The sequence below is a fragment of the Delphinapterus leucas genome, chromosome 14 (genome assembly GCF_059928025.1).
Source record: "Delphinapterus leucas isolate spDelLeu-1000000601 "Yukka" chromosome 14, BTC_Dleu_Yukka2, whole genome shotgun sequence".
In the NCBI taxonomy this organism is placed as follows: domain Eukaryota; kingdom Metazoa; phylum Chordata; class Mammalia; order Artiodactyla; family Monodontidae; genus Delphinapterus; species Delphinapterus leucas.
The window spans coordinates 24039313-24052250 of record NC_143142.1 but is presented as its reverse complement, the minus strand read 5'-3'; the positions used below and the strand labels follow the sequence as shown (position 1 = coordinate 24052250).

The window sequence follows — 12938 nt, the reverse complement described above, 5'->3', positions numbered from 1 at the left end:
AAATGTATATTGTCTTTATTAACTAAAAATCCTTTTTATTCTATCATACTGGAGGCTATTTTTGACTGTCCAGTAATCATACCTTGGGAATAAAATGAGATGATTAATGAGAATAAAAACAAAAGGCTTATTAAGGTAGTTAATAGGGGCACATCTGGGTGTTACTTATTTAATTAGGACTTGCAGGCTGGAACACATAGGAATCACTTGAAGGGTTCAGGGGGAGCCTCAGAAATCAAGCCAGAATCTTGGATCTGCAGAAAAGCTGTGCTTTTTTAAAGTGACAAATGCAGCAGAGAGGCGGTCAGGAGTGGAGGGCACCCTCTGCTTACTACTTCCTGTTGGAGGAGTAAAGTAAGCCTGTGGAAGGTAAGAGAAAGACCTATAGTTGAAGAAAGGTCCAGAGTAGCAGAAGCATGCAGGAGAGTGTGACCAGTCAGCCTAGGGTGCTGGTTCAGTGCAGGTAGGGAGTGTACAACAGTTCTCTCATCACCAAATATTTCAGAAAGAGGAAAAAAAAATGTTTCTTGCTTTTTGACAAGATTTTCTGGTCAGAGGTAGAATATTTAGTTGTTAAGTAGTAAGGGTTCATTAGGAGTAATCAGAAAATGGAGGAGATTAATGACATCTATACTTGTTCATTTAAAAAAAAGAAACAGGGCTTCCCTGGTGGCGCAGTGGTTGAGAGTCCGCCTGCCAATGCAGGGGACACGGGTTCGTGCCCTGGTCTGGGAAGATCCCAAATGCCGCGGGGTGGCTGGGCCCGCTGGAGTTGCTGGGCCCGTGAGCCATGGCTGCTGAGCCTGCGCGTCCGGAGCCTGTGCTCCGCAACGGGAGAGGCCACAACAGTGAGAGGCCCGTGTACCGCAAAAAAAAATAAAAAAATAAAAAAAAACAAAAAAAGAAACAGGAAATTCCCTGACGGTCCAGTGGTTAGGACTCCACAGTCTCACTGCTGAGGACCCAGGTTCAATCCCTGGTTGGGAAACTAAAATCCCACAAGCCTCTCGGCACGGCCAAAAAAAAGAAAGAAAAAGAAACAGCAACAACCAAAAGGTGGTGGAGGGACAGGGACAAATGGGCAGGATGATTTCCTTCCATTGGAAGCCAAGGACAGGATGAAGGTTTTGTGCAGGCTACTGAGAAGTCAGCTCTTGAGATTTTGTTTTAACAATAACTTTATTGAGATACAGTTTTCATACCATAAAGTTCACCCTTTTAAGTACGCAATTCAGTGGGGTTTTTTTATACTTACAGAGTTGTACAACCATTAGCACTACCTAATTTTAGAATATTTTCATTCCCTCCTCGCCCCCCCACAATAGTAGCACTTGATCCATTAAACTGTCACTCCCCATTTCTCCCTACCCCTAGTTCCTGGCACCCACTAACCTACTTTATGTCTCTCTAGTATGTTTCCTATACCAGACACTTCATATAAGTGGAATCATACAATATGCAGCCTTTTGTGGCTGACTTCTTTTACATAATGTATTCAAGGTTCATGTGTAGCATGTGTCAATACTTCATTCCTTTTTTATTATCAATATTCCATTGTATTGGTATACCACTTTTTTATTCATTTGTCAGTTGATGGACATTTGGGTTATTTTCACTTTTTGGCTATTATGAATAATGCTGCTGTGGAGCATGCATGACAAATTTCTGTGTAGATGTATGTTTCACTTCCCTAAGAGCTGAATTGCTAGGTCATGTGGTAATTTTATGTTTAACATTTTGAAGAACTGAAGCCCCATTTTACAATCCCATCAGCAGTGTATGCGTGTTCCAGTTTCTCCACATCCTTACCAACAATTATCTGTCTTTTTGATAAAACCATCCTAGTGGGTGTGAAGTTGTATCTCATCGTGGTTTTGATTTGCATTTCCCTGATTACTAATGATGTATTGGTTTGCTAGGGCTACTGGAACAGAGTACCACAAACTGAGTGGCTTAAACGGTAGAAATTTATTCTCCCATAGTTCTGGAGACTAGAGGTCCAAGATCAAGGTGTCATAGGGCTGCTTCCTTCTGAGGGGTGTGAGGGAGAGCCTCTTGTCTAGCTTCTGAAGGATTGCTGGCAATATTTGGCTTTTTTGGCTTGTATTATAGAAGCATCACCCCGATCCCTGCCTTCGTCTTCAGATAGCATTCTCCCTGTGTGCGTGTCTGTCTCCAAATTTTCTCTTTTTATTTTTTAATTTATTTTTTAAAAATTTATTTACTTGTTTTCTGGCTGCGTCGGGTCTTAGTTGCAGCATGCAGGCTCCTTCATTGCGGCGCATGGGCTCTTCGCTTTGTTGCTGTGCGTGCACAGGCTCCTCTCTAGTTGTGGCGCATGGGCTCAGTAGTTGTGGTGCGTGGGCTTAGTTGCCCTGTGGCATGTGGGATCTTAGTTCCCCAACCAGGGATCCAACTGGTGTCCCCTGCATTGTAAGACAGATTCTTATCCACTGGACTACCAGGGAAGTCCCCAAATTTTCTCTTTTTATAAGCACACTAGTCATATTGGATTAGGGCCCACTGTGCTGACCTTATTTTAACTTGATTACCTCTGTAGAGACCTTTTATCCAAGTAAGGTCACATTCTGAGGTGCTAAGGGTTAGGACTTAAGCATATGAATTTTAGGGGGACATAATTCAACCATAACAGATGTTGAGCATCCTTACATGTGCTTACTGGCCACTCATATATCTTCTTTGGAGAAATATCTATTCAAATTCTTAGTACGTTTTAAAATTGGACTATTTATCTTTTATCATTGAATTGTAAGAGCTTACGAGATTTTGCATTTGGGAGAATACTACTGTCCAGTCAGAACTGGGCCTGGATCGTAAAAGTAAAATCAGAGAGCCTGCGTGAGAAATGGTACCTGTCCCAGTCCTGGCCCTGTTGGTATCCAGCGGGGCAACCTGGATTCATTTCTTGACCTCTTTGCAATTCAATGTTTTCATCTTAAATTCTGTAATTATGGTGGCATTTGGGGTGCACTGTAGTGTCACAGGAAAGAAGCTTGTACCTTACTAGATAGAATTTGGAGGCAGCAGGGTCTTTGCAGTGACTCAGGGCTGCACCTCCCTGTCAGATCCCTTCCGGGTCCAGTCAGCTTTGCTGAGGGCTTTTCCCAGCCCTCCTGTTGGTGCTGTGTTTGCGTGACTCATACCCGTCCCTTTTCCCAGGCTCAAAATTTTCCTGCTTTTTGTTACAGATGCCAGAAAAGTCCACACTGCCCCTGCCCGAACCTTGTCCCTGCTGCGCCCCCTGCTCTTTTTGGTCGCGACGGGTGGCGGGTATGCAGGTTACCGGCAGTATGAGAAGTACCAGGAGCGAGAATGGGAGAAGCTGGGCTTGGAGATCCCGCGCAAACTTGCTGGTCACTGGGAGGTAGGAACAGGATGGAACCACCTTGGGTTCTCATGGAGCACAACTGCCTGTCACTTTGTAAACTGCTCCAAAGTTAAACTGTTTGAAAAAGTGAAATGTGCTTTCTTGGAGCTCACATCTCCAGTGGTTTTGGGGCTATTACAGAAGTTATACCTTGGACATCATGTCCGGCTTCCCTCTGTCTCCAGATCCACCCCTGGTCTCCCCAAGGCCTCCGAGTGGAAATTTCCTGCTGTTGAAATATTCAGAGCTCGTGCCTTGTACTCAGGCTGGCGTCCTGACAGTTCACGCCTTCACAAGTCTGAGGATGAGCTGGAAGGGTTGGACTTTTGTGATGTGGATAAGTTCTCACCAGAGACCAGACTGAAATCATCAAATTCCTTTATCATTACTGCTCAAAATGCTCTCCCCGCAATTGGGCCATACAGTTGGGGCGGCCTTTGGTGTCGTTGTACCTTGTGTGATACGTAATGAACTGTCTTACTCATCTGTGCTTCCCGAGGCCCAGGATATCTGACTCAGAGCAGACATTCAGTAAATACTGAAATTGAATATAAAGGTGTAAGTTTAAAAATTGCTTTCTTTTTACCCATAATTTAACAAGTGAAATATCTGAAATATCAATAGACCCTGATAGCTTGGGCAACAGAGGGGGTGAAAGCAGAGACGATGGTATTTGGGATGATGCATTTGGATTTCCCCACGAGCTGTGCCATATCAGCAATCCAGCTCAGCTGCACCCAGCAGCCAGGGTCCCAGTCCTGAAGGCAGGTTCTAACCATGCTCCTAGTAGCTGTGTGGACTTGGACATGTCATTTTCCAAGTTTTCTGTTTTTTGGTTGTATATTACAGAGTCCTTTTTTACAGAATTGTATAGTATGTGAGTCATACTTTTTAAGTATGCTGAACACTGTTTCCCATAACATTGGTTGTTTCCTCTGTAAACATATCCTTCTCCTTCAAACTAGTAAAGTACTTGTTAAGACTGTGATTCATGACCCCACTCCAGTGTTAAACCCAAGCTGGCTTCGCTCTGACCCCAGGCATCTGTCAGGCTGACCCACCTGGTGACATGCCCACCTGCTTTCAGGAAATTCCCACTCATTTCAAAGGTATCCCAAGAGAATCTACATTTGGAAGAAATTTGCTACTTCCTCATTCATAAAAGACTAATGTCAGTAGTTTTTCATAGCATCCACTGTTTGTATAATTGGGATTACTGCCATATATGAGTCAATACCTGAAAAACGATTATTTGTAAAGAGGACAGAGTTGATTAGCTTCTAAGTTCTAGGCTCTGGACAGTGACAGGACACAGGAGCAGAGTGGCCTAGTACAGTGAGAGGTCTGAAGCCCCTGTTGGTAAAGAACTGGGCTTACGTTAGGTCCTGTTCTTTCGGTGGAATAAGATGGCTCCTGGGTTTGCAAGTTGGGCAGCATTTCATTTATGAAGGGGAAATGGTCTGGGCTCAGAGTAGACGCTGTAAGATTTCAGGAGAGGCAGCAGGTTTGGGGGGGGGGCGGGGGGCAGTTCTTGAATGGGCAGATGGGGGCTGGATCTTAGTCCCACCCCCGGCTCTACCTAATCACTGACACCTCATATGAAAAATGACAAGAGTACCCCAGTCTGGCTGATCCTCAGAATTGTTTGGGGAGCTTTAATGATATGGACTCTTTGGTCTCAGCTCGCTCTAGAGATTTAGAAACTTTGGGCAAGGCTCAAGATCTTTGTTCTTACAAGGCCCTGCGGGTGATTCTCATGACAAGTCAGATTTAGGAATCATGGGCAGATGAGCTGTAAGGGTCCCTTCAGGGCTCCATTAGTATGTGGCAGGTGAAAATTTCTGGTAGTGATTTTGCTGGAATATAATCCCTTCCTATCCCTGAAGTCAAGTCTGGCATCTCCAGAGCTAAGAAAGTAGACAGGTTGGAAGTTACTGCTGAGATGGCCTCTGGGGTCAGTGGCACAGTTGAGGTGACTGGGTGATTTTTTCTTACCAAATAGTGTTTTCTGGGTTTCCAGGAGACAGACATGGGCTGTATAGCCATCCCCACACATGAAGCCTTCCTATTAGCCCCTCTTGGTCAGAGTGCCAGCAGGAAGCCTTTGTCCTTTCCTAGCTTGTGAATTTCTCTTGTTGCAGAGAACCCTCTGGTCTTCCCTCTGTATCAAAACTCTCAAGAGCATGGTTGTAGTACCTTATGTTGAACAGCACCTCGCAGTTTTTCTGAACCCTTTTAGTTACAACATCTCACTGAGGTAGGAAGGGCAGGTGTTAGAGCCATTTTACAAATGGAAAGACTAGTTGGTGGCAGAATAGGTTCCAGAACAGAGGTCTGTCGATGCCAAATGCCGTACTCTTGGAACAATAAATACTGTGTTGCTCATAGAAGGTGCTCTTAGTATAGGAGCTCGACGGTGGCAGTGAGAGATGGAGGGAGGGCTTGCTGTGTATTTGAGGTACCTCCATTCTCTGGGGCTGACTGTTTAAAATGGGAGGTGAATTTGAGTGGCCTGACTTGAACAGTTGTTGTCTGTGATAATGTGACGAGCATTCACATTATCCACCGCCCCCCCCGCCCAGCCCCCAGCCCAGCACTCCTGAAGAATTCATGCTCACATCTTTCCTTCATGTAAATAGAATTTCCTCTTTTTGGTAACAGTTTAGAGGAAACCATAACTCCAAAATCTATGCTGCCTCACTCCCTGCAGGCTGTCCTCTGGGCTGGGGTGGGTGCAGCGCTCACGTAGGAGCAGTAAGGAGGGAGGGACAGGGTGTCAAGAGACTTGAGATCTGGGCACCAGCAGCTGCGAGGCCTTGGGTGAGTGTGTCACCTTGGGGCTTCTGTTTTTACACATTTAAGAAAATGTTTCTAAGATTTTTGCCTGATCTAAGATTCTTGTTGTTTTTATGGTAGAAAAGAAGAAAAAAAAAGTTCATGCAGGGACTTCCCTGGTGGCAAAGTGGTTAAGAATCCGCCTGCCAATGCAGGGGACACGGGTTTGAGCCCTGGTCCGGGAAAATCCCACATGCCGCGGAGCAACTAAGCCCGTGCGCCACAGCTACTGAGCCTGCACTCTAGAGCCCGCAAGCCACAACTACTGAGCCCGCGTGCCACAACTACTGAAGCCTGTGTGCCTAGAGCCTGTGCTCTACAACAAGAGAAGCCACTGCAATGAGAAGCCCGCGCTCCGCAGCAAGAGAAGCCACCACAATGAGAAGCCTGCGCACCGCGACGAAGAGTAGCCCCTGCTCGCCACAACTAGAGAAAGCTTGCGCGCAGCAAAGAAGACCCAATGCAGCAATCAATCAATCAATAAATTTATAAAATTAAAAAAAAAAAGTTCATGCAATCTGCTGAGTAGAAATGAAACCTATGTGTTTGCTGCTGTGGGATTAAAGGGAATTCTGTAACTAGCAACAAAGTAACCTGTTAAGGAGAGTGGAGTCTCTGGAAGCTTTCAGGAGCATCCAGGTTCCAGTAGCTCCACTCTTTCTCTCTCTATATATATGGCATCACTTTCCCCAATGTGGAAATAGCTTTGTCCTTTATCTACTTATAAAGATGTGTTCATCTACAAAAAATAAGGAAGTGTTGCAAAATATGAAGATGAAAAGAGTTGATGACCTGTAATCCTACAACCCACAGGAAACCAGTTAACATTTTGGTGAACATCACCCTTCTAAGCTTTTGGCTCTGTTTAGGAGTATGTATTGTTAAATTAATTTTTATTTTTAATAAGATAGTTTAAAAATTTTAAATAAAATATGATCATGTGAAAATTCAAATAGTAAAGAAGGGATTACATAAAAATGAGCCTTCCACTCTCCACCCCGTCTGCTAATCCCATTCCCGCTCTCCAGAAGCAAGCAAGAGTTTTTCATGTTTTTTTTTAAATTTATTTGTTTATTTTATTTTTGGCTGCGTTGTGTTTTCATTGCTGTGGGCGGTCTTTCTCTAGTTGCAGCAAGCGGGGGCTACTCTTCGTTGTGGTGTGCAGACTTCTCATTGCGGTGGCTTCTCATTGCAGAGCATGGGCTCTAGGCATGTGGGCTTCAGTAGTTGCAGCACACAGGCTCGGTAGTTGTGGTTCACGGGCTCTAGAGCGCAGGCTCAGTAGTTGGGGCACATGGGCTTAGTTGCTCCGCTGCATGTGGGATCTTCCCAGACCAGGGCTCGAACGCGTGTCCCCTGCATCGGCAGGCGGATTCTTAACCACTGCGCCACCAGGGAAGCCCCAAGCAAGAATTTTTAACATTTCTTGTGTATCTTCCAGAAAGTCTCTCCGTACTTACATATTTATTGAAAGTTGATTTAATTTTTTTCCAATTTCATTGAGAAACAATTGATATATATCACTGTATATATGTTTAAGGTGTACAGCATGATAGCTTGATACATTGTGAAATGATTACCACAGTAGGTTCAGCTAATATCCATCATCTCATATAGATACAATAAAAAGAAAATAAAGAAGAAAAGAAAAAAGGAAAAAAAAAGTTTCTCCTTGTGATGAGAACTCTTAGGATTAACTCTCTTAATTTTCCTGTATGTTAATACAGCAGTGGTAACTATAGTCATCATATTGTACATTACATCCGTAGTACTTATTTCTCTTATATCTGGAAGTTTGTACCTTTTGTCCACCTTCCTCTAATTCCCCGCTCCCCCTCCTCCTCAGTCTGATCTGTTTTTCTGAGTTTGGTGGGATTTTTTGGTTTTTTTTTTTTTTTTTTTGTAAGATTCCACATATAAGTGAGATCATATGGTATTTGTCTTTTTCTGTCTGAGTCATTCCACTTAGCATAATGCCTTTAAGGTCCATCCATGTTGTCGCAAATGGTAGAATTTCCTTATTTTTTATGGCTGAATAATACTCCATTGTAAATATATACACCATAACTTCTTTATTCATTCATCACTTGATGGACACTTAAGTTGTTTCCATGTCTTGGCTACTGTAAATAATGCTACTGTGGTGATTTAATTTCTTTTTTAAAAAAATATTTATTTATTTATTTTTTGCTGCATTGGGTCTTCGTTGCTGAGCGTGGGCTTTCTCTAGTTGCAGAGAGCAGGGACTACTCTTTGTTCTGGTGTGCCGGCTTCTCATTGTGGTGACTTCTCTTGTTGCAGAACACAGGCTTTAGGCACGGGCTTCAATAGTTGTGGCTCGCGGGGTCTAGAGCACAGACTCAGTAGCTGTGGCGCACAGGATTAGTTGCTCTGCGGCATGTGGGATCTTCCCTGACCAGGGCTCAAACCCATGTCCCCTGCATTGGCAGGTGGATTCTTAACCGTTGTGCCACCAGGGAAGCCCTGATTCAATTTCTAAGTCGACTTTACTGAGGTATTGTTTACATGCAATAAAACCCTTTTTAAGCATATAATTCATTGGTTTTAATAAATATATAGACTTGTGTAGAGATATAAAATATGTATCCCTTTGCAGTCAGTATCGAACCATGGTTCCAGGCAATCACTGATCTGCTTCCTATCACTATAGATGAGATTTTTCTTTTAAGAAATTTTATTTAAATGGAATGTACTCTGTTCTGTGTGGTTTATTTCGCTGACGGTAATGTTGAAATTCATTCCTCTTTATTGCTGAATAGTATTTTATTGGGTGGATATGCCACAGTTTTTTTTTTTAATTTTACTTATTTTTGGTTGTGTTGGGTCTTCGTTGATGTGCACGGGCTTCCTCTAGTTGCGTGAGCGGGGGCTTCTCATTGCAGTGTTTTCTCTTCTTGTGGAGCACGGGCTCTAGGCACGTGGGCTTCAGTAGTTATGGCATGAGGGCTCAGTAGTTGTGGCTCTCGGGCTCTAGAGTGCAGGCTCAGTAGTTGTGGTGCACGGGCTTAGTTGTTCTGCAGCATGTGGGATCTTCCCGGACCAGGGCTCGAACCCGTGTCCCCTGGGTTGGCAGGAGGATTTTTAACCACTGTGCCACCAAGGAAGCCCCACATATTATTTTTAACCCTTCATCTGTTGGTGGACATTTGGGTTGTTTGCATCTTTTGACTATTATGTATAAAGTCTATATGAATATTTGTGTTTAAGTCTTTGTGTAGACATTTGTTTTCATTTCTTTTGTGTAAATACCTAAAAGTACAATTACTATTCATAGGTAACTGTGTATTTATAAGAAACCACCAAACTGTTTTGAAAGTATTAATAGTTGTTTTACCATTTTGTATTCCCATTAGCAATATATGAAAATTTCTGTAATCTTACTAAATTCACTTATTCTAGTAGCTTTTTGTAGAAATTTTCATTGAAGACATTCTGGTTTTCATTTTGAAAGTTTCAAGTTGTTCTTTTTTATGTCTTCCATTTCTCTCATTATGATCATATTTTCCCATAAATCTTTGAGCATATTGTGCTTGTTTATTTAGCTGTCTCAAAGTCCTTTTCTCCTTTTCATCATCTTCTGTCATTTTGGGGTCTATTTCTTTTTCTTTTTTTCAAAAAATAAATTTATTTATTTATTTTTGGCTGCACTGGGTCTTCGTTGCTGTGCGCGGGCTTTCTCTAGTTGCGGTGAGTGGGGGCTACTCTTCGTTGCAATGTGTGGGCTTCTCATTGCGGTGGCTTCTTTTGTTGCGGAGCACAGGCTCTAGGTGCGCAGGCTTCAGTAGTTGTGGCGCACGGGCTCAGTAGTTGTGCACGGGCCAGTAGTTGTGGCTCGTATGCTCTAGAGCTCAGGCTCAGTAGTTGTGGCGTACGGGCTTAGTTGCTCCACGGCATGTGGGATCTTCCCGGACCAGTGATGGAACCCATGTTCCCTGCATTGTATTTTTGGCTGCGTTGGGTCTTCATTGCTGCACGTGGGCTTTCTCTAGTTGCAGCAGCAGGGGTACTCTTTTGTTGTGGTGCGCAGGCTTCTTGTTGAGGTGGCTTCTCTTGTTGCAGAGCACGGGCTCTAGGTGCACGGGCTTCAGTAGTTGTGGCACATGGGCTCAGCAGTTGTGGCTCATGAGCTCTAGAACACAGGCTCAGTAGTTGTGGCATACGGTCTTAGTTGCTCTGCGGCATGTGGGATCTTCCCGGACCAGGGCTCGAACCCGTGTCGCCTGCATTGGCAGGCAGATTCTTAACCACTGCGCCACCAGTGAAGCCCCATCATACTGTTTTGCAACCATTACCACTATCCGTTCCTAGAACTTTTTCATCATCTCAGACAGAAGCTTTGTACCTTTTAAATAATATTCCCTAGTCTACCTCCCACCCAACCCCCTTAAGCACTGTCCTACTCTGTCTCTGTGAAGACTGTTCTAGGTACTTCATATTAGTGGAATTATACATTTGTCTTTTGGTGTCTGGCTTATTATTTCACTTACCAGATTTTCAAGATTCATCCATGTTTATAGCATGTTTCAGAGTTTCTTTCCTTTTTAAGGCCGAATAGTATTCCATTTTATGGATGGACCATGTTTTGTTTATCATCTATTGATAGATAGTGGGTTGTTTCCACTTTGGCTGTTGGAATAGTGCTTCTGTGAGCATTGGTGTACAAGTATCTGCTTGAGTCTTTGCTTTCAGTTCTTTTGGGTGTATAACTAGGAGTGGAGTTTCTGGATCATATGGTCAATCTATGTTTAACTTTTTGAGGAACTGCCAAACTTTTCCACAGTGGCTGTACCATTTTATATTCCAATTTGCATTGTATGAGGATTCCACTTTCTCCACATCCTCACCAACACCTTTTTTAAAAAAATTTTTTGTATTTTATTTATTTTTTTATACAGCAGGTTCTTATTAGTCATCATTTTTATACACATCAGTGTATACATGTCAATCCCAATCGCCCAATTCATCACACCACCATCCCCACCCCCGCCGCCGCTTTCCCCCCTTGGTGTCCATATGTTTGTTCTCTACGTCTGTGTCTCAACTTTTGCTCTGCAAACCGGTTCATCTGTACCATTTTTCTAGGTTCCACATAAATGCATTAATATACGATATTTGTTTTTCTCTTTCTGACTTACTTCACTCTGTACGACAGTCTCTAGATCCATCCACGTCTCAACAAATGACCCAATTTCATTCCTTTTTATGGCTGAGTAATATTCCATTGTATGTATGTACCACTTCTTTATCCATTCGTCTGTCAATGGGCATTTAGGTTGCTTTCATGACCTAGCTGTTGTAAATAGTGCTGCAGTGAACATTGGGGTGCATGTGTCTTTTTGAATTATGGTTTTCTCTGGGCATATGCCCAAGAGTGGGATTGCTGGGTCATATGGTAATTCTATTTTTAGTTTTTTAAGGAACCTCCATACTGTTCTCCATAGTGGCTGTATCAATTTACATTCCCACCAACAGTGCAAGAGGGTTCCCTTTTCTCCACACCCTCTCCAGCATTTGTTGTTTGTAGGTTTTCTGATGATGCCCATTCTAACTTGTGTGAAGTGATACCTCATTGTAATTTTTTTTTTTTTTTGCGGTATGCGGGCCTCTCACTGTTGTGGCCTCTCCCGTTGCGGAGCACAGGCTCCGGACGCACAGGCTCAGCGGCCATGGCTCACAGGCCCAGCCGCTCCACGGCATGTGGGATCCTCCTGGACCAGGGCACGAACCCGTGTCCCCTGCACTAACAGGCGGACTCCCAACCACTACGCCACCAGGGAAGCCCCTCATTGTAATTTTTGATTTTCATTTCTCTGATAATTAGTGATGAGCAGGTTTTCATATGCTTCTTGGCCATCTGTATGTCTTCTTTGGAGAAATGTCTATTTAGGTCTTCTGCCCATTTTTGGATTGGGTTGTTTGTTTTTTTAATATTGAGCTGCATGAGCTGTTTATATATTTTGGAGATTAATCCTTTGTCCGTTGATTCGTTTGCAAATATTTTCTCCCATTCTGAGGGTTGTCTTTTCGTCTTGTTTATAGTTTCCTTTGCTGTGCAAAAGCTTTTAAGTTTCATTAGGTCCCATTTGTTTATTTTTGTTTTTATTTCCATTACTCTAGGAGGTGGACCAAAAAAGATCTTGCTGTGATTTATGTCAAAGAGTGTTCTTCCTATGTTTTCCTCTAAGAGTTTTATAGTGTGGTCTTACATTTAGGTCTCTAATCCACCTTTTAATTTTTTTATAATAGCCATCCTAATGGGTGTGAAATTGTATCTCATTGAGGTTTGGATTTTCATTTCCTAATGACTAGTGATGTTGAGCATCCTTTCACATGCTTATTGGCTATTTATATATCTTTGGAGAAACGTCTATTCAAGCCCTTTGTCCATTTTTTATAAAATATATTTATTTATTTATTTATGGCTGCGTTGGGTCTTCGTTACTGCACGCGGGCTTTCTCTAGTTGTGGCGAGCGGGGGCTACTCTTTGTTGTGGTGCGCGAGCTTCTCGTTACGGTGGCTTCTCTTGCTGCAGAGCACGGGCTCAAGAGCGCAGGTTCAGTAGTTGTGGTGCATGGGCTTTGTTGCTCTGTGGTACGTGAGATCTTCCTAGACCAGGGCTTGAACCCATGTCCCCTGTATTGGCAGGTGGATTCTTAACCACTGCACCACCAGGGAAGTCCCCCTTTATCCATT

The 12938-nt window shown here is 43.3% G+C and overlaps 1 protein-coding gene across 1 annotated transcript in view; it reads left to right on the top strand.

Moving 5' to 3' along the window:
• PISD (phosphatidylserine decarboxylase) overlaps positions 1-12938 on the top strand; it is a 36862-nt gene that overhangs the window by 6941 nt on the left and 16983 nt on the right. The window contains 1 exon segment of the mRNA XM_089894770.1: positions 3210-3385. Coding sequence (XP_089750896.1) covers positions 3210-3385 — 176 coding nt within the window.